General features: G+C 39.1%; 1 protein-coding gene across 1 annotated transcript in view; it reads left to right on the top strand.

Moving 5' to 3' along the window:
• The first annotated feature begins 393 nt into the window (after window positions 1-393).
• The window catches only part of gna12a (guanine nucleotide binding protein (G protein) alpha 12a), a 105614-nt gene continuing 83405 nt past the window's right edge, over window positions 394-22602 (top strand). The window contains exon 1 of the mRNA XM_072268716.1: window positions 394-859. Coding sequence (XP_072124817.1) covers window positions 587-859 — 273 coding nt within the window. The 5' untranslated portion in view covers window positions 394-586. The remainder of the gene's footprint in view (window positions 860-22602) is intronic.

A 22602-nucleotide genomic window follows, 5' to 3' on the forward strand; every position in this document is an offset into this window, starting at 1 on the left:
AAATATATAAAGTAACGTGAAATATATAAAGTAACGTTCAAAAAGCAAATTTAACGGTCATGATCATAGACACATTTTAAAAGTACAATGAGATTTGGAAGATTGGCAGAAGGCTATCCAATTACTGACTGATCCAGCCTTGGTTGACAGTAGAATTGACCAATCTTACAGGGATATCCCCTCCCTTTAAGCCCTACCTTTCTTAAAAGAAATCATGATTGAGAACACAACTAGCCAATAAAAAGTTCAGCTGTCTGAAAATTGGTCCACCCATTTGTTTGATGGATATTGCAGATATCGAATGAATGTTGGCATCTAAGTTGATTGACAAATGGATTAACCAATCAATAATTGAAATTGGACGAATAGGTTGGTAGTCGCCAGAAACATTCTGCCCTCTTGATAAGTGAAGTTTTCGTCCGTCAGTTGGTGAATGAATGGAGAGTTGTTGGGTTTTTGTGTGAAGTGGACTGATCATTTTAAACCATCCTTTCAAAATTAGGTTTTTTTAAAATTTGAGACTGGATTTATTCGAAACCGAGATTCGATAAAGATTTGTTGCAGAAGCACAGCTGCGGTGACGACGATGGCTGAGTTTGTCCAGCGCCTGAGCGCTTGTTTCCCGGCCTGTCAGTCGAGTCAGAGTGACCGGGCGCAGCGCAGAAGGAGCCGGGAAATCGACGCCTTACTGGCCCGGGAGAGGCGCTACGTGCGGCGGCTGGTGAAGATTCTGCTGCTGGGCGCCGGCGAGAGCGGCAAAAGCACTTTCCTCAAACAAATGAGGATTATTCATGGCAAGGACTTCGACAGCAAGGCGCTGGAGGAGTTCAGGGACACCATCTTCGAGAATGTTATTAAGGTATATCTTGGGAGTGGGCGTGGGAATTATAAGCCAAGGTTTCTTACTTATCATTTAGCACTTTTTTTTTAAGATGCCTCTCTCACCCCGCTTTAAAAGAGTTTAAGAAGATGCTTGTCTAGGTTATTGATTTTTATTAGCTGGCTGTTTAAAACGTAAAAACGTATTACAATAAAAAAAACCTGTTAGGCGAAATAAAATATAATATTTTGCCTCTATATTTTCTTTCCTGGAATATATGGTATTGGAAGTATCTCGTTAAAATCGACAATGTTTTAGATCTTCTCAGTAGCGGGTTCTATCAGTGTTTTCCTTTGTCATCGGCCGAAGGGAATCTTAACTCTGCTTTCTTTGTGATGATCAGTCAGTAGAAGTATACCACTCCCGAGGGTGTGTTCTGAGTTAAAATCATAAACTGTTCCTTGCCGTGCTTATTTAACAAAGTTGCCTCAATATCGACTGAAACTATGATGAATGTGTTCAATGTACAGCAAGCTTCTGTTGCTGCTATAACAGGTTTGTTATACTTCACGTTGTAGACAAAATACTATTTGTGCGTGCTCTTTGATACATACTATATGGTGGCAATTAAATCTTCATCTCAAAAGGCCTGGTATATTCGAATGTTGGAAGGCTTGGCTAAACGTATTTTTTTTTATAAATCGTGCTCTTTTTGAAGGAAGGAGTGATTCATTTAGAATTTTAAACCCTTTGCTTTTGTGATGACTCTGTACTTTAGGAACATTTCTGATGTATTTAACTGTATCCCTATTGGAAATTTTTGCTGATACAATTAACAGTAAATCCCAAGTAAAATCGCATCATGAAAATATTTAATATTCTGAGGGAAAATCTCCAGTTTATATTTTCAGTAGTTTTCTTTCTGGTATCAAAATATTTTTTAAATATTTGGAAACATGAAGGACCAAAACTGAATTACTTCTCTGATTTGGTGATATTTCCAATCTTTTTGAAAGCCTGTAGTGTGTTTGATATCAATAAGACCTCTGAATATACTTGTAAAATATGCTGTTTGCTTGTTGTGACTCTATTTAATGCCAAGATTTTTATTATTGAATTAAGGCACTTTACTGCTAAATTGTACTCCATTAGGTAGATACCATCAGTGTTGGGGGAGGAACAAAATAAGAAAACAGTGCAAATTGGAAAAACATTAAGTTGAGGCTGTGTGCTTTGATTTAGAAGGAAGTGAAGTTGTTGAGATCTTATTAGTATTAGTGATACAAACTTTTGAGTTACAGGGAAGAACCAGCATGTAGTACTGCTCAGGATGCATGCGAAGTGTCTGAGAGGATATGTAGTAACTAAAGTCACCTTTTCGTTGTTGTCAGATGATTGAATATGTGTAAACTACGTGGGGTTCTGTGACTTTACTGGTGTTAACAGATTGTAATTAATTTTAAAAAGTTATAAATGAATGAGCCTGGTGCAAAGATTCAGCACAGAAGTTCAGTGTTTTTACTGCTGTCCCTCCAAAGAGCATCTGCAGTGGTTCCATTTCTGTCCTCCTTCTCCAAAGTCCAGGGGGAATAAAACACCTTCAACTTTTTATGGAGGTAGTTCTTGAAAGTTTCTGGATCAGTTTCTGCTGTGCTTGTGGTACAGTCCAAATTTTAGTGGTTTTCTGCCTCTTTGTAAATATTTTTATTCACAATGACACAGTGAGGCCTTTCTGCGTTGATTGCTACTGATCCTTCTATAGTTGGAAAACCAGTTTCTTCAAGATTCTTGGAGCATATCCTTTGGAGCTAATCTATTTACCCTTCTCTGCTCACTGTTGGTACTGATTCCACATAATGAGAGATCCTAGTTCTTGTTATTAGCCTCTGCTTCTTCGGGGCCAGGATATTCTTACGGTATATATTTTTGGAGATAAGTATTTTTCTATCTTTCTATCTTTCCATCTTTCCAAGAAGGCTTAACAAGACCTTCCATGAATGAAATAATGGTGTAACTCTCTGAGTTTGTTAAAAAGACAAGAATAATGAAAGGGAACAACTTGCAGGAGAATTTGTTGTGAAAGTAAAAATGGAAGTTCTCTTTGAGTTCAAGTGAAATAGTGGCACTAAAATGTACAAATGTGACCTGAGAGAAGTTAGTTCAAGCAAGGTACCTTTGTCTTGTATTAGTGGCAGTTATTTGTCAAACATTTAAATGAAGCCATAATGACTAGCAAAATATTTCAGTAACTTGTGAAGTACATATACAGTAGATAAGGATAGAAACCTTGGTTTGCTCATTGAATATATCTTGTGTTTATGCAAAGATGTAACTACATAAAAATAATCTATTGTTAACTGTGCCAAACAGCTGCACCCAGAACAAAGGCAAAATATCTAGATATCTTGAGGCTGAACTCATAAAAGGTGAAGGAAGTCCAGAGGGAGTACATTTTGTTCATTGTGTTTATTTTAAATGACCTTGCTTTCAATTTTTTGTCAATTTTATTACCTCATTTCTTTTGTAACCTCTGGATATAACTATTTGAATGCTCTTTGAGCTAGCCTCGGATCTTGGGTTCTCCACTGAGCATCTCCTAAACTGGGCTGCTGGTAGCCTAACTAACATTCACCAAAAATCTCCAAGACTGTGGTTGGTGGTGAGCAGGACCCACCCAGTCAAATCTTTCCTGCATAGTCCACATACTATCCACAGCACACACTGCCCCCACGGGATGGCTGCAGTGGGGAGGAGATTGTCACACACTTGTTTGTTTAGGGGGTGTGGAGAAGGATACAAGGGTCCTTGTCTCAGTTAATCCCAAGCAGCTGCTAAGCAAGAGGATCTGCAGACTGTTGTTCTGGAGACATGACATCAAGTGCTATGGGGAGGTCATCAACTCAGTGAAAGGTGTCTGCCTGAAACTTGACGAATATTCCAGTGCAGCAAGATGTCTGCAAGGATTTGCTGCTGACTTGCACATTCCAGGATGCAGGAGCACTGAAACTTGGTGTAACCAAACTAAGAGCTATGGTGGAGGGACCACAGTCTAGCCTCCTTCCACTACTGATCATGGAGGGGCTGAGTCGGGTTGGGAAGCCACGCAAACATTGAAATGGTATGTCATCTGCGTGGCAATGGTGCTGTTTCTTTTTTATGAAAAAATGTTTAACATGACTAAATATATTGGCCAAATCACCTAAATGTAAGATTATTTTGCAATGTTTTTATGTTATGATGAATAAAGTTCATTTTTTAAATAAACAGAAAACAAACTAATATCATGTCAATTTCATTGTATCTGTACTTGCTGACCCATGTTAATTCCAAATCTGACAGTCATTTTAAAAAATCTTTCACTTATACATTCTCATTTCTATCTTGTCTCTTACTCCCTCCAGTTGAAAATTTCTCGCATATCTCTATTGTGCAATCTTTGACTTCTTTCTTTGTCTCTCTTTTCAATTGCTTTACGATTGGATATTTCTTGGTGTTGTGTTTTGGAATTCCACCCTCCACCAGCACCTTTTATTCATGTTTTTTTAAGATATTTGTTGACAAAAAACTTTCAACATTTGATCTAATATCCCTTTAATGGGGCACTTTGTTAAATTTAGTTCTGAGGTGCTTTCAATTAAATGGTAAAGACTTAATGCAAATTATTAATGCCTAGTAGGTTCTTTCTCGTGCTGAATACTTGTTCTGAGTTGACTGATCCAGGTGAGGGACATGGATAGATTTACTTTTGCCCCAAATATTCTTTCATTCAGGAGTGGAAAAACAGCCAGAAACCAGTATACGTTTGGTGATGATGGTAACTCACTTCAGTTTTGCTGTCATATTCTCTTCAGTTGAATAGCGTAAACTCCAGAAAATTGTTGACCTGGGGGAACTTGATGATAAAGTGGTTGGGCTTTGTTGTTTGAGCTGACTGTTTCTTGGTGCTTGTATGACATGTCTGTTGCCTGCCCAAGTGTGGGTATTACTTGATGTAGATGTGGACTGCATTTATTATCAGATGATTTGTCTGTAGAGCTGAACCTTGCCTATCATGTCTACACTGTATGATAGGTTAATAAAGGACACTAATGGTCTCCAATAATTAAAAGTATCTTCCATGGCTTAAGATACATCTCCAAGTTTGCAGGGGATCCCACCGGAGGGTTCATGGACCAAAATCATTGAGCAAGAAGTCCATGGTATAAAAGTTCGAAAACCCCTGCTTTAAAAGCTGTGCAGTGTTTTGTTCATTCCACATTTTTTTTCCCCAAGTGAGCCTGTTGCTAGAGTGCCTGCTTTCACATGTGGTCTGGCTCTTGGCTGGTATCTCCATGGTTGTTAAGTGGTCTGACATGTGCCCCACATTTTTTTTTGTGTGTATTTTGGCTATGGTGGAGGCAGTCAGCCCATCAAGTTAAGACTGGCTCTTGGAGCAATCCTAAAAATTCCATTCTCTCCTACCACTCTACACTAGGGGTAATTTGGCACCTGGGGGGTGGGGGGAGTCCATACGGTCACAGGGAGAAGGGGAAAAGGCACGCAAGTAGCGCTGGAGGTCAGGGTTAAACTGAAGTTGCTGGAGCTACAAAGCAACAGCTCAATATACGGACTTGTCCCTTAGCTGAACAGTGCTGGTCAAAGCAAGCAACTGGTGAACAATTCTTGTTTGACTTGGATGATGCCTTCATCACTTACAGATTTGAAAGGTGTTTGTGTGGAACTTGACTATTTTATTATTTAAAAAGTAACAACTATAGGAAGGTGATGTACATTGTTTCTGCCACAGTGGATTATGAAATAATGTGGTCCCTCTCATTCTGGCCACTTTATCCCCCTTTGTGTAGATTTTTTTGTCATTTCCTTTAGTGAGCTTCCCAATTAATTTTCAACCAGGTTAATTTCAGTGCTTGCAGAAAGTAGTTGCTGGGATTTTGGCATATTGTAGAATTCTACAGATTTTCAAGTCGGGAATCTTTTTGCATGTATGTTTCACGTAGGTTAGGGCTGACTCCTTTGTGGAGATTTGGATCTCACTTTTGTATGTGCCCCACTTGAGTGCTGCAATATAAAGCACCCCAAAATATATTCTAAGGCACTGGTAGGCTATCTAATGTCAGGACATCCTCTCGGGATCCCCACAGCACTCAGAGACCCTATGATCTCTGTCTCGGAGGCCGACATCAGGCTGTCTTTCAGGAGGATGATGAGTCTTTGCAAGGCAGGCCCGTTGAAGTACTTGATAAGGCTCTGAAAACCAAAATCGCTCTCTCTGGCTCTCCATGAGGCCTTGCATCACCTGGACAATTCAAACACCTATGTCAGGATACTGTTTATTGCTCAGCATTTAACAGCACCATTCCTACAGTTCTGATTGAAAAGCTACAGAGTATGGGCCTCTACCTCCCTCTCCAGCTGGATCCTTGACTTCCTAACCAGAAGAGCACTATCTGCGGATTGGTAATAACATCTCCACCTTGCTGACAATCAACACTGGTGCATCTCAGATGTATGCTTAGCTCACTACTCTGTCTACACCCACGACCGCGCAGCTAGGCACAGCCCAAATGCCATCTAGAAATTTGATGGTGATGCAACTGTTGTTGGCAGAATCTCAGATGGTGTTGAGAGGGTGTTCAGGAATGAGATCTATAGTTGAGTGGTGTCGCTGCAACAACCTTGTACTCAATGTCAGTACAACCAAAGAGCTGATTTGTGGACTTCAGGAAGGGTAAGATGAGGGAACACAAACCAATCCTCATAGAGGGATCAGAAGTGGAGAGAGGTGGAACAATTTCAAGTTTCTGGGTATCAAGATCTCTGAGGACCTAAATTGGTCCAAATATATCCCAAATGCAGCTATAAAGAAGGAAAGACTGTGTCTATATTTCATTATGATTTTGAGGAGATTTGGTTTGTCACCTAAAACACTTGACAATTTCTATAGATGTATCATGGGGAACATTCTGACAGGCTGCATCATGGTCCGGTATGGAGGAGGGCTACTGCACAGGATCAAAAGAAGCTTCAGAAAGTTGTAAAATTAGTCAGCTCCATCTTGGGTATTAGCCTCTATGGTATCCAAGACATCTTCAAGGAGCGGAAAGACAGTGTCCAATATTAAGGACCCCCACCACCCAGGACGTGCCCTCTTTTCATTATTACCATCAGGAAGGAGGTCCAGAAGGCTGAAGGCATACACTCGGTGAATGAGGAACAGCTTCTTCCCTTCTGCCATCCGATCTCTGTATGGATATTGAATACATGAACGCTTACCTCTTTTTATTTCTGTTTTTGCATTGCTAATTGTAATATATACACACACACCCACTGTAATTTAGTTTTTTCTGTACTTGTGCTGCTACCACTAAGTTAACAGATGTAACGATATATACTGGTGATAATAACTGATTGTGAATCTTTCACTACTGCATTCTTCAGATGTTCCCACCTGCTTCAAAAGGGCATCAAATCATACTAGTGCCCAAGAGTGGGGTGACCTGCCTCAATGACTACAGCCAGTTGTATGCGTATCTACAGTGCTGAAGTGCATCAGAGGTTGGTCGTGACTAGAACTGACTGCTGCCTAAGCAATGGCCTAGCCCTGGACCCTCTGCAATTTGCCTACTGCCACAATAGGTCTACAGCAGATGCAATCTAACTGGCTTTCCACTCAGCCTCGCACCACCTGGACAATACCAATACTTGTGTCAGGCTGCTGTTAATTAAAGATCAGCATTCAACACTATCGGCCCCTCAGTACTAATCAATGCAGTCCAGAATCTGGCCCTAGTGCCTCCCTATGCAAACTGATATTTGACTTCCTCATCAGTGTGGATTGGAAATAATAACGCCTCCTCGGTAGCAAACCATGCAGGCAAACATCAAGAATGTGTGCTTAGCTCACTGCTCTACCATCTCTGTATTCATGACGATGTGGCTAGGCACTGCTCAAATGCCATCTATAAATTTGCTGATGACACAACTGTTGCTGACAGAATCTCAGATAGTGATGAATTGCCCTCAGCATCAGTAAGACCAAAGAATTGATTGTCTTCAGGAAGAGGAAGTTGGAAGAACGCACACCAGTCCTCGTCAAGAGTTCAGCAGTAGAAAGAGTGTCAACGTCTCTGAAGATCTATATTGATCACAACATATTGATAAAATTACAAAGAAGGTATGCCAGCTATGATATTCCATTGGGTATTTGAGGAGATTTGGTATCTCAGCAAAGACTCTAGCAAATTTCTGCAGATGTACTGTAGAGGGCATTCTGACCAGCTGCATCACCATCTGATATAGGGAACAGTTTCTTCCCTGCCACCATCAGATTTCTGAAAGGACCACGAGCACCACCTCACTTTTTGCGTTACTTATTTATTTTTGTAAATTTATATTAACTTCTGGTAATTTATATTTTGCACTGTACAGCTGCTGCAAAAGAAGTTTCACAATGTCAGTAACAATAAACCTTATTCTGATGGTTCTAAATATTAATCTTGTAGCTGGAGGTTTAATAGCAAATGTCTTGATGGATTAAATTTTGGTCACCTGAGGTAATTAAATCCATCTTCCTTCCTTCCGAGACATGTATCCTGTTCTTATTTCTTGGTTCGCACTTACAGTGGATTCCAGTTAATTGGGCCATCACTTAATTGAGCCAGCTGCTTATTTGGGATGACCCTTAAAGGACAAAAAATAATTGAGAAAATAGCCAGGATTCACTTCATTTATTTGGGATACTGTGCTGCTTAATTTGGACAAAAACTTGCTAAACAGTTTCTAACTAGCATCAGTCACTTGCACTTATGTGGCTTTTAGACACTGCACCATGCTTAGTGTAAGCAGGTTTTAAATAGTTATGTATGCTTGTTAGGTTATCAATTTTGTCCAATGGATGCTGATTCAAAAAGAGGTGATATTTGATCACTTTGTTTTGTAGTCTGACTTAAAAATTCAGACACTTGCCAAGATGCCATGAAAAGATTTGACACTAGCTGGCGGGGGTGGGGGGGGGGTGTGGAAGGAAATGCACATCTGAGTTTAAGCTACTAACTACACAGGAAGGCTATGAAGGCAGTCCATTTTCTGCCCTAGGTGTCTGTGCTAACTTTGTTCACCTACAGTTGATCTAAACAACACAGTGCTGTGCACTCTGAATTCCTTTCCTAACTATTAGGAACTAATGCAGTTTTATGGTACTGTACTATTGGTAGTCTTCTAATTTGTTCTGTATTTCATTTAAATGCAGAATTTAATTCAGTTAAATGGTCATTTTTCTTAATACATTTTTAACTATTTCCTTGGCACCTGCTAATTGGAGCAGCTGATCAATTGGGCCATAATGTGTCCCAATTAACCGGAATTCACTGTAGTTCCTTTCAACTGTCCTTTTGTGTTTATGTATTCTTGATTTTACAAAGTTTATCACTAAAATGAACATCCCTTTTTTTGATAACTATGCAATAATTAGATTTTCAGACATTTGTGTCACCAAAGATTGCCATCCGCTTGACTAATGGCTATTCTGGAATTGTATTGATATTTATACTCTTCATAGAGGCTTTTCAAGAGGTTCTGTCAATGATGGGCTTCTTCAAAGAAAACAAGCACAACATTAGATATTCGCATATGATGGAAAATGTCATACTTTGCTAGAAGCAGCTTTCTTTTGCTGAGATGCATCTTAGGATGCACTGGGACATGCCATCAGTGATGTAACCCAAGGTCATTGGGTGTTTTGCGTCTTTCAACATCAGACGGTATCTCACAGAAAACCCCAGCCAGGATTGAAAAGGCACCGGCTTGTGTCCCAGCAGCATGGGTCCACGGGTTGCACCTCTTGATCCGTAGCCAGCTGGAGGCTCTCTCTGCAGCCTCTGTGATGGTCCTGATGGCTCGTTTCTAGTCCCTATAATGCCAAGGAGATCAGGTTCTGCAGAGTGAGCAGCCAGCTTAGAAAAAGAGCAATCTAGATGTGTATTGACACTCTTAAACTTTGTTAACAGCTGCCCAGAAACTTTCGGAGGTCGTCAGTGTAGAAAGCTCTGTCAAGCTCAAATTCATCAGCACCACTAACTGCACATCAAAGCTCCTCCCTCTACAGTACCACATGATATTAGAAAGCTACCTTTAGTAAGATATGGCTGATCTAATTGCTACCTCATCTGTTTTCTTGCACTCTTCTGAAAGTTTCTTTGCTATCAAAAGTCCCTTTATGCTGAGTCATTCTGGTGTAATTTCTTTTCGAAACTGCTTCTATCCTTTTAAATAGGCCAATACTGTGTGTGGTACTTCACGTGTGTCTCACCAATGTCATTTCATTTTAAAATCTTTTTATTAATATAATCTTCTACAACTATAAAATACAGAGATTCAACACTGTGTGTGTATGTATGTGTATGTGTGTGTGTATATATATAATAAGCTGAAGAAAAAAACCATATATATGCTAACAAAAAAGAAAATTATAAAAGAAAAAGAAGGAAAAAAAGATAACCCCAGCTAACTTTAAAAAAAAAACCCACTAACTATAAAACAAAAAAAAGAGGGGAAAAAAAACCATTAGGAACCAACTCCTGGAGCGATACATCTTACTTTTTTTTTATTTTTATATAAAACCACCACCAAATCACAATTATATAACATAAAATTGGAAGGAAACCATGTAAATTGATTCAAATTAAATGATAATATATAGCAAAAGAGCCCCACCTTCTCTCAAAATCAAATCGGCAATCAAAAGTTCATATATATGTCATATATTTAAAATTGCAATACAAGGTCACAAGCAAACAAAATGCACAGTCATCAAAAATAAAGTATTACAATTGGTGATTTGAGGCAGTTCAGCTCCAACTTTCTTCATACATCTCAGCTAATGTCATTTTTTTGTTTTTCTCTAGAAGGGTTTGGATGTAATCTCATCCTTACTAATAGAATCACTGACTTAGCAGTATTCACACTTGTAAAAGTTCAAACGTTTGGATTGGTCAGGGTGAAGATAGAATGGTAGCATTCATGGCAGGGAAAAAGAGATGACTAGCTCTGAAGATGGGGGAAATGATGAGACGAGCTGTGTATTTGGTGGGCAGTGTGGAAGTGAAGAGAAACAAAGGGAATGGGTGGAACAGGAGCTCAGGGAGGGGTTGGAATGTGGGGCATGATTACCCTAAAGGTTATGATATGTGTGTTTTTAAATATTTTATCTCCTCAGGTACCTGTTTTAATGTATTGTTTGACTAATTTGTGAGCTCTGGAATGTAATCTGACATTTTGCTCTGAAACTCCAACAATATAAACAAACAAAATACTGTTTAAGATGTGCAGACTTTCATGTAACTAAGCATTTTCTCACAACAGTCCCCTTGGAAAAACAAAGGATACCTGCATATAGTTTGTAGTTTCTAGAAAAAGATGCAACTTTTGAAAATGTTGCATTGCAGAATCTTTCTTGCTGTGGTTTTCAATCCAATCTAGTCCCTGTGACTCTAACATCCCCATTTGAATTAATGGGCTTCCAGATCATGTGACCTGGATCCTTTGCTGGTTTCCAGGAATGATCCAGAGGCAGCTAGTATTATTTGCCACGGTGTCCAAGCTTCAGCATTTACAAGGTAATGTACTGGCACTTGCATTGAGAATTGCTGAGGATTCCTTGGTGAGTTGCTGGCTTACCATTAGCATTACTGGTTTTTTCCAGTTGCAAGAGATGACTTTGTGACTGAGACTAATAATTTTCCACCACGAAGTTATTACCTTGGAGTATGATTTTTTTTTCTTGTTTTTTGCATTTACAGAAGATGAGTGGTTCTTATCCTGCTTCCCTCAAAGTAATGTTATGTTTTCAAATTAAGTTGCCATTGTTTGGTACACCACCATAATCATTGGTAGTTGATACATTTCAACGATATTGAGAGGAATTTATTTATTTGGATTTTTCTCTTTTTTTAAAAAAACACATCCATAGGGTTAGAGAATTGTTTATCTTGTTTAGATTTTAATTTTATTTATCACCTGGAGGAGGCAGACCAGAATTAATGTGGGGATGGAATTATAATTCTTTTGGGAAAGGAATTTTATTTTGCCTGACTAATAAAATTCTTGCACTTGCTCCTGTATCCTTCTGCGTCCTTGTTGGAAAACATTATGTATCTGGTGAAAATAAAGGATTCTTTCTTTTTCCTTTTGAATAATGTTTATTCCAGAATTTGGGTATTTTCATAACTTCCCAATTCATCACAGGTTCTTATTTTCTTGGGAGCATGTTCCAATTGCAGTTTAGGGGGTGAGTTATGAAGCATGAGACGGCATTTTTAAGGGAAATTGATCTTTTTTTTAAAAGTAAGATATTCAGCTAATTGTACCATTGTTTCCTGTTGCAATTCATAGTTTTGCTCGTAATTGAGTTATCAGACTTTAATCAAGGAAATATTCTGATGAGATTTGAACTATGTTAATTTAAAGTAGCATTTTTAGTCATATGCATTCAAAGGATCATAGTATCAAAATTACTAAAATGTGGTGGCTGGTGTGTTTTATCAGGTGAGGCACAGCAGATTTCTAACAGAAAGTTGTACTTTGTTTGAAATTGAAGTGTATACTTCAATGACTACTGTGCCTTTTTAGGGAAAATTGTAAATTCAAATGCTCCACTGATACTTTTTTGACACTTGGTAAAACCCAAGCACATATATTGAAGTTTTATTGATTAAATCTGAAGTTGGTTGGAAGCCTGTGACTGTTGGCCCATGTATTGATCAGTAACAGATGGAGACTGCTAATTCAGAAAAGAATATGCATTGGTGATGGCAAGGTTGGACATCGCTAACACTTTAATTTTGCTGCTTTAGTATTACAAGTTGAAGAAATATGAACACTTTGGGCCCTTTAATTACACAAATGGGTAGCAACTGTGTAATTAAAGTCTGAAATTTTTCAGCTATAGACAAAAATATGCAAATGTTCCACGTATTTACATATGTGAACATAATGTGACATGGGTTGAATGTTTGCTGGTATTATGTTCTAAATCACTGTTTTGTTCTTTCAAACAAGGAAGGTATGGAATATGGTTCTGGAGGTACTATTTGTGCTGCAGTAATCTAGGTTAACATCTCAGTATAGTGATTAGCATATTGCCTAACATAACTCATGTGTTGATTGTTACTCATGTGTTATACTTCACACCAACAGTAACAATTACCAGATTGGTTCAGATTTCGTGTATGTAGGCACAAGTAATTAATATTTTTGCCATCTCTAGACAAGTTTGTTTACAGTTCAAGAAAAATTACAGCATTGCAAATCATATTTTCATCATTTCACTACAACTTTGTTTACATAAGGTATAGTTTCTTTAAAATATAAGACTCCTTGGCCCCAGCTTCTCTATTCTTAATGTGGAAACATTTTCTTTTCCAAAAAAATCCTGAAATGTGACTGGCTGTAGTGGTACTTTCAAATGTGGGGCTGTACCTCCAGTAAAGGTGCAGATTAGAAATTACATAGGTCCTTTAGTCAATATTCCTGGCTGAGAATGATCAGTCAATTGGTGGCAAGTATTTCCAGCGTACTGTTTTGCCTAGAACGTGTAAAAATACAGCACAGATTTGCAGCACAATTGAGTATTCTGAGCATGCAAGTTTTGCTGTTGGCAAGCCAAGATTACCTTCTTAATAGTCCATGAGCAACATCTACCAAAGTTTTTCTTTTGAAGAAGTTAAAGTAACAAGATCATTATTTCATAAAAGGTGAAATGGGAATTAAAATTTTGACTATCTGTTGCATCAGCTGATAAATTACGGATGTAGCCACTTTCTGTTGTAAAATTGTCTCAAATCAATATGGTTTTAAAAATGGGTCAGGTCTTGGATTCCTTAATGTATTCAAATTGCAACTCAATTTGTTTCTTAAAATCAACTGTGCCACTTTTTTGTGTTGGTGGTTTTAATTACATCTGAACTTGAGCAGAGAATAATTAAATACAAATTCAAATTATTGCAAGGACATTTTACAGAGCAATGCTCAAGAAGATTTCCTTTTGATGTTTTTTTTGAACTTGGCCAACATATTTAGCATGAAGACATGTTGATAGTAAATTGCAAAGTTTCTTTTATTTTAGACTGATTAGAATCATATTTAAGTTTATTATCACATACTGTGTGAAATGTTTTGCCATATAGTGCAATATGTAAATTACTTCAGTTTACAATAAGAATTATAAAAGTAATGAAAAATAGTGAAGTAGTGTTCATGGACTGTTCAGAAATCTGGCAGAGGAAGAAGTTGTTACCAAAATGTTCAGTTTGTGTCGAAGGCTCTATGCTTTCTTCCTGAAATAGTATGAGAAGAGGCCATGTCCTGGATGGTGAGGGCCCTTAATGATGGATGCTGCTGCCTTGAGGCACTGCCTTATGAAGATCTCTTCTAGTGCTCATGATGGAGTTGGCTGAGTCCACAGCCCAGCTTCTTTGATCCTATGCAGTGGCCCCTTCATACCAGGTGGTGATGTAACCCATCAGAATGCTCTTCATAGTATATCTGTAGAAATGTTCCGGGGATCTTTGACAAATCAAACCTCCTAATGAAGCAAAGCCCTCTGTGTGCTGCTTTTGTGATTGCATCATATGTTGGACCCAGGATAGATCCTCTGAGACGCTGACATGCAAAAATTTGTAGCTGCTCACTCTTTCCACTGCTGACCGCTTGATGAGAATGGGTGTGTGGTCTCCCAGTTCCCTTTCCTGAAGTGCACAATTCATTAGTCTCACTGCTATTGGGTGCAGACCACTCAACCAGCTGATCTAGGTCACACCTGATTAGAAGAAAATCTGGTTCTATGTTCCTACGCCTGTGATATTTTTGGAAGGTGATTATTTTAACGTGAGCAAGTGTAACACTTTTGCCATACAATTCTTAGCCCCTCAAATGGTATGTTCTTCCTGTTCATGCTGCCCTTCAAATAAAAGAGGAAGCAGTCAGTTCATGGTGCATATTCCAGGCAAATATACTCTTGTGGATTATTTTAGATAGAATCTCTGGCTTGGCAGTAAAAGTGATGGAGCAGCAATAAATCTTGGCAGTTTACCCTCTGCATTGTGAATTACATTTGTGTTGGCCTAATTTTACCACCATGGATATTTCATTTTATGGAAAATTTTATGATATCTGTGAGCTGCCTAAGGATGTTGGTATATCCAGTACTGTTTTTAAACTCCTTGCTTGTCTCCAAATAACTCTGTGATAGTAGACTGGTGCCACAGTAGTAAAATCAATTAGACATTGATAGCAGCATGCAATGAACGTTACTGTGGCTTTCTAGAAACTGAGAGTTCAGGTCCGAATGTCAAGCTATTCTGAAGTACAGAGTGAAATTTCACAAACGTGGAAAGAACTTAGGCCATACAGCCTAAGTTGAGCTCTACCAATTCAAAAAAAGTCTTGGATTGCTTTCTGACCACTCTACCTCTTTAGTGCATTAATCAATCAATATCAGGCTTGAATGTACTCATGATCATTTGCAGGTCCCAGTTGAGACTCTTTCAGACTTGTGGTTTTTATATTCTGCTTTTATCCTCCTTTTTCTTTTCCACTTTTTTGTACAATGGGAGGGTGTTTGGAGGTTGATCTGTTTTTTTATGTGGAGGAGGGGTTTTTTGGGGGGGTCGATGTTCTTGTATGGTGAGGGGGTTGATGGTGGCTTTAATGTTTCTCTGAATGACTTTTATGCTCACTCTTTGTTTCATGGCTATCTGGATAAATACAAATTTCAGAGTTGTATATGGATATGTGCTTTGATAATGATAAATGAGCCTATGGATGTGATTTGCCACTTAACAGCCCAGTCTGAATATTGTCCAGATTTCACTGCATTTTCATGCGGGCTGCTTCATTATCTGAACAGAATTGTAAATATTGCAATAACCATTGAACATTTCTATTTCTGCTCCTGTGATTTTTAAAATAATCATTTGCTTGGGCCTAGAACACCAACCTGAGGAACCCCTACAAGGAAGCTCCATGGCTGAGATGATTAACCTCCAACCTACCACCGTCACTTTGTTTCTCATCAGCAAAGGACTTTCCCCGTTACCCATTGTACATCCAGGGATCCTTGATGCTGCCTGTGATTAATGTTCCTTGATGTCAAGGGCAGTTACTGTCACTTCATCTCTAGCATTCAGCACTTCCATTTGTATTTGGGTCAAGTTTCTATGGTCAGCAGCTGAGTGGCTTTTGTGGAACTGAGCTTTTGTGTGCAGGTTGGTGCTAAGTAAGTTCAGCTTGACTGCACTTTTGATTGTCCCTTCCATTGTGCTGATTGAGAGTAGATGGAGTGGTAATTGGCTGAGTTGGATTGTCATCCTTGTGGATAGAACAGAACTGCAATTTTCCAGCTTATTAGATAGATGTCAAATTTACAGTTGAAATGTAACAGTTTGGTAAATAGTGCGGTAAGTTCTGGAGCACGTTTTCAGTACCATTGCTAGAATGTCATCAGAGCCCATAGACTTTGCTGTATCCAAAGCCTTTCCCTTATCTTTATTTGACTCTATATAACATCAGTAACAATATCTACTTTGCCGTGCACCACTCGAGGAGGCCAAGATGGATCAGCCACTGTGACTGGCAATTTTTGCAACTACTTCAGTTTTTTTTTCCCTTTACAAATGTGCCGGGCTCACTTGTTATTGAGCATAAAGGTGTTTGTGAAGCTACAGCATCTCTGCATTGTTTAAATTATTCACCACCATTCACAACTGGATGTGGCATGGCGGGGTGGGGTGCAGATGGGGCAAGCTTGCTAGGCAACACATTTGGTGGGATTGAGTTGGGCCAAAGGGCCTTTTCCCATTCTCTATGGTTCCGTGACTGTAGAACTTGGATGAGGTAAACACTTGGTTCTGTTTATTGCATGCTGTGTGTGGTGTTAGGCATGCATATAATAAGCCTGTTTTATAGCTTCACCAGGTTGACCTCTCATTTGGTGCTGCTACTGGTATGCCTTCCTGCTCTCCATTGAACTGTTAACAATTTTATGCAATTAAGTAGTTTCTTTCTGTGTATTTATTAGCTTACCATTAGTTTGGTTTTTCTGGTGTTTAATATTTGCTTGGAATGGAATTGACCTGAACTACTTCCCAGATAATGTCTCCTAGCTTTCCTCCTTGACTCTCAACGCACCCACATTCATTGAGAACAGCAGGGTAAAAATCTATTAACTTGTGTAAGGTGAAATGTACACTGGGATTTGTAGGATGATACACTTGTACGAGGGGTGATTGATAAGTTCGTGACCTAAGGTAGAAGGAGTCAATTTTAGAAAACCTAGCACACTTATTTTTCAACATAGTCTCCTATTACATTTACACACTTAGCCCAGCGGTCGTGGAGCACATGGACCCCTTCTTTGTAGAAGTGGCCCACAGCAGGGGTGATTGATAAGTTTGTGGCCTAAGGCAAAAGGAGATGAGTTATTAACTTCAAACTTTCTGCATAATCACTTAGAGTTGAGCTGCACGTGCGTGTAAAGAGAGTGTCTTGAACCTCCAGGTGGTCCACAGCAAGGGTGATTGATAAGTTCGTGGCCTAGGGTAGAAGGAGATGAATTATACAGCTCTCATTACATACACATGCCGTTCAACTCTGAGTGAAAATGCAGGAAGTTTGAAGTTAACAACTCACCTCCTTCTACCTTAGGCCACAAACTTATCAATCACCCCATGCTGTGGACCACTTCTGGAGATCAAAGACGCCGACTTCTACAAAGAAGGGATCCGTATGCTCCACGACCACTGGACTAAAGGTGTAAACGTAGTAAAAATGAGCTAGGTTTTCTAAAATTGACTCCATTTACCTTGGGCCACGAACTTATCAATCACCCCTCGTAAAGCCTGGTGCAAAACTGCAGTGTCATTTGTTCCAGAGCAAATTTTAATCAGATTTCTATTTGAAAGTATTAAGTGTTTATCCTAAACTTTTCTATGATGTTTTGTTTTTCACCATTGAACTGACTTATTTTTAATTGAGAACAGATGACATTTGCTGTGTACTTAACCAGTTAATAAACTGATTGTAATGAGAGGTTGCTACCAGATGAGCTAACCCTACTTGTTTACAATAGCTTTCTTGACGTCAATCTGTAATTGACATGAGTAAAGTCTACAGCTGCAAAATAATGCAAAAATCTGTAAAAAGCTGATCTTTCAGATCATGCAGGAATACATGATGCTTTTTATAGTTGTATGTGTTGTAGGATTAGTATGACAATGATATAGAAGCTTGAGTTATGCAGTTAGCTTTCCAATTGATTTACAGTTTAATTTTTGAATCTGTGCAAATGATTTTAAAACTAATGAATGAATAACCTCTTTGTTTGCTAGTAATTTGCAAGCCAGGCCAGTAGTACAGAAACCAGATTACCACAATTAAATTTACTGTAATGCTTGCAGAAATTTTTGGCCAGGACAATGTCATTTCTATTTTCCCTTTTCAGTTCTTTAATTTTGATGAATACAGAAATTGGATGTCAGGGAAAAATGGATCTTGAGGCTTCTACTTAACCTGAAGGAATATCTCAGCAAGTCTGAAAATGGGTCAGATTGTGTACTTTGGTTATAGCTTGAAGATACAGTTTTTAAAAAAAGTGTAATTTAGGTTTAATCTAATGTTTCAGTTGAAAGGAAATGTGCAATCGATGTTGTTTTGAATTATCTTGAAATTGGGTAATTTTGACTCTTATTTTACCATTGGATCTAGTTTGCTGTCCTCAGTCAATCTCATTATAGTCTTCCATGGTTCTCAGACTTATCTCCCTGAATGTTCTGAAAATATTTTGTTAATTAATGTTATTGAATTCAAGTATTTTGAGACAAGACCAAGGAAATTGATGCCCTTCAATAGAGAAAAAGCAAGATCATGCAGTTATAGTTCTTCAAAATTGAACCCCAACCTTCCATATTCTTAATGAAATACTTAGAGAAAGGATTCAAAATATATTTATTATCAAATTATATATGCTGTATACATCTTCTGAGATTCATCTTCCCCACACAGTGAGAAAACAAAGAACAACCATAGTACCCGTTCAAGAAGGGGGGGGGGAATCAACCCCCTCCCCCACACGCAAACAGAAACAAATCATGAAAACAGCAACAAAAGAAATGAGCGCAAACACAGGATATAAAACATAAAAGGCATATTCCACTTCAGCTATTTCAGTTTTTTAATCTGCAGACCGCCCCAATCCAAAATTACCCAAACTAGCAACGAAAAAGGAGTGACCAGAAAAGAGAACTAGAACACATCCTAAAAATGTATTAGAATCCACAAACTGCGTTGATTAAACCTTGCTCCAGCATCATCCTCCGACAGCATAAAGGGAAAGAGAGATCATTCAAATGCAAGGACCTTTCTCTTAGAGCAGCGGACAAGTGGGAGAGAGAGATCGTCACACGCAGACACCCTGCTCCGGCAGCAGCAAGTGAGAGGCTGGTAGATGGCATTGAACACTGGCTTGCCTTCTTTACCTGCCAATGCCAGTCCTTGGCACTTTAGTTGGTGAGATCAGCGAGAGATGGAGTTGATCATGGTCGCTGGCCCCATCTCCAGGCTTCCATGCTACACGCTTTGGTCATCGAACGCACTATAAGAGACAACAAAACACCAGATTGCCTGAACGCTGGAACACATTGCCATGATGTAGATAACAGGCTGTAACAGTAGAACCACATCTGAAATAAAAAGATGTAAAAGAACTAAACTAAGTCCTTCTGTCACCTATCTTAAGGATATTACCCGAAGTAACGTTGTTCGTTGGTGCCATCTTCTTTCAGAGTAAATCTGGGCACTAAGCTCATTACCAAAAGAACAAAGAAAAAGATTATAGGAAAAGTTTTCATGGAGGATTATTGTGATATAAATGCCACATTCAATTGTTGGTGGAAGGAGAGTTATAATAGCTTATCCAGGACAGCAGTAAACATTTTTTTTTTTTTTTTTTGCAGGTTATGAGAAAGGGGAAAAAAAAACAGTTGCTCCTATGTCCACTCTCCTCTCCTATCAGATTCCTTCTTCTCCAGCCCTTTTCATTTTCCACCAATCACCTTCTAGCTTCTTGCTTCATTCTCTTCCCCCATCCACCGGGCTTCACCTGTCACCTTCTAGTTTGCCTTCCTTCCCCTCTACCCCCACACCCCACCACCATTTTATTCTGGCATCTTCCTCTCAAGTCCTGATGAAGAGTCTAGGCTCAAAATGTCAACTGTTTATTCCATAGATGATGCCTTACTGCTGGGTTACTTCAGTATTTAGTGGGTGTTGCAAAAAAAAACAGTTGCTGTTCTGGTAATGCTTTATAGACTTGCAGCCTGGGCCTCAAGAGTTATTCAACTTGCTGCACATAAGAATAGAAAACTTGTGCAATTTCAAGAGGTATGAACTTCAGAAAGCAGAGCAGTATTTATGTATTATTGACATCAGTTTTTTTTTTAACCCTACCCCTACTGAAAATCTCAATTTGGCATGTCGGCGGTTTTTGCAGTAAATATTCATAATGTGCTTAAATTCCTTTGCCATCAAGAGCTTTTCAGTTCATTGTGGAAGCTTGCCCCTTAGTAAGAACACCTTGTTGAAGGAGTTAAAGTTGGTGTCCAGGTTTAATAGCTTGGCCGTTCACCAAAAGCGGTGGGAGCTGAATAGTTAGACTTCCTGTGGTTTAAAATCAGCAACATGATCTCTAGTTTCACTTTGTACTGTACAATGATCATGAAAGCAGTGTAGATCACAGATGACTGTACGTGTTACCTGATGCGTTACTATTTTATGTGCTTGCATCCTGAATAGAAAGTAGCAGATTTTAACCATGAATCTAAAATATTCAGCTTTGCTAATGTTACCAGCATTTCTTTTATAATACTCACAGGGTTATTTGCCACAATGTAGCAGTTAAATTCGCCCCTTCAGAACTCTCAGCAGACGCTTTTAACTTCAATTGGCTGCACTAGCTGGACAAATAGGTAGCCAACATATGTAAAGAAGTTTCACTGTCATGCAGTAGATTCTGCAGTACCAGAATGTGCAAATGAGTAATTCTAAGAATCCTAAGCTACATGATTCTTTCAGCTGTTAGATTTTACTCAATCATGCTATTGATCTAGGTAACTCAAAAGATGGCTACTGTAGAAGCTAAAATAACTGTGCTGGTTGGTAATGCTAATTGGTCAAGTCAAAAGAGGAAAAATTGCCACCTCATTTATACTTGCAGTGTAACTGTTTGTTTCTTTTATTAATTGAATGGGCATTAAGTTGTAACTAGGATGAGCAACTAAGGCTACATCCACACTAGACCAGATAATTTTGAAAACGCCGGTTTCACGTAAAAACGATAGATGTCAAAACACCAGGCGTTTTTGAAAATACCTCCATCCACATTAAAACGGATATTTGGGCGAATCTCCTCCTACTGGGCATACGCAGGACACACAGAAAACAAGCAAAGAGAAAACAGTATACTTGGAGCGTGTTTGTCCAGTTACAGACTAGAAAAACTTGAAAGGAAATTGCCAAGCGAAAGACTTGGTGCGCATTTGTCCAGAAACATTTCCTACAGCCATAGTCTCTTCACCGATGAAAGGGACAACAGCTACAACTAAATGCAATAAGGCTTGTTACTGGGCAAAAGTGAAATTTCCTGTTACCTCATTTGTTTGCCTTTTGCCATGTCTTTGTGTGTGTATTATTTTGCTGTATTTAACATGCAATAAAACGAGTTACTGGGCAAAAGTGACAGTTGCATCTATTGAATGTTTGCACAAGTAATACATTAATGAAGCACCTTGTTAAATGTATAAAACATGTCTGCATCAGTGTTATCAGGGGTCCCCAACCTCTTTTGCACCACGGACCAGTTTAGTATTGACAATATTCTTGTGGACCGGCTGACCAGGGGCGGGGTTGTTCAAGTAGGGTTAAGCTCACCTCAACATGTCTTTCACAGTTAGGGTCGCCAACTTTCTCACTCCCAAATAGGGGACAAAAGTAGCAGTCAAATCCTGGGACACTTTACCCCAGGAAAGACTACCATGACCATGAAGCCTTGCGTGGGCACCTGTGTGCGCATGCATGACATGCACATGTGATGTGCGCATGCACGTACGTGACGATATTTTTCCCCCAACAAATCGGTTTCGCCTTCATCTTCCCAACTATACTGTACATACATTATTTCTACTTTATATAGGCTGTGTATTTATCATATCATTCCTGCTTTTACTATATGTTAGTGTTATTTTAGGTTTTATGTGTTATTTAGTAGGTTTTTTTTGGGTCTGAAAACGCTCAAAAATTTTACCCATATAAATTAATGGTAATTGCTTCTTTGCTTTACACCATTTTGGCACGAAAGGTTTCATAGGAACGCTCTACCTTAGCGGGGGAAATACAGGACGGGGTGGTCCCGTATGGGACAAATCAGTTTAGCCCGAAATACAGGATGTCCCGGCAAATATGGGACAGTTGGCAACCCAATGTTCAAGTTCAACAGTGCATGACAGAATGAGGAAAGGTACAGCTAACTGATATCGTTTCCTCATGGCCCAGTAGCACACGCTTTGCAGCCCGGTACCAGTCCGCGACCCGGTGGTTGGGGACCACTGCCATACAATGTTACTTCAGGCTGTTACACATCTATTGTCAGATATTGTTGTGGTGTTGGAGGCTGCGTTCAAGAAAACAATGAAATGCCGCGCTGCCGCCACCATTTGTTCTGGCACGTCATGACAGTG

This window comes from Mobula birostris, chromosome 9, assembly GCF_030028105.1.
Source record: "Mobula birostris isolate sMobBir1 chromosome 9, sMobBir1.hap1, whole genome shotgun sequence".
Taxonomy (NCBI): Eukaryota; Metazoa; Chordata; class Chondrichthyes; order Myliobatiformes; family Myliobatidae; genus Mobula; species Mobula birostris.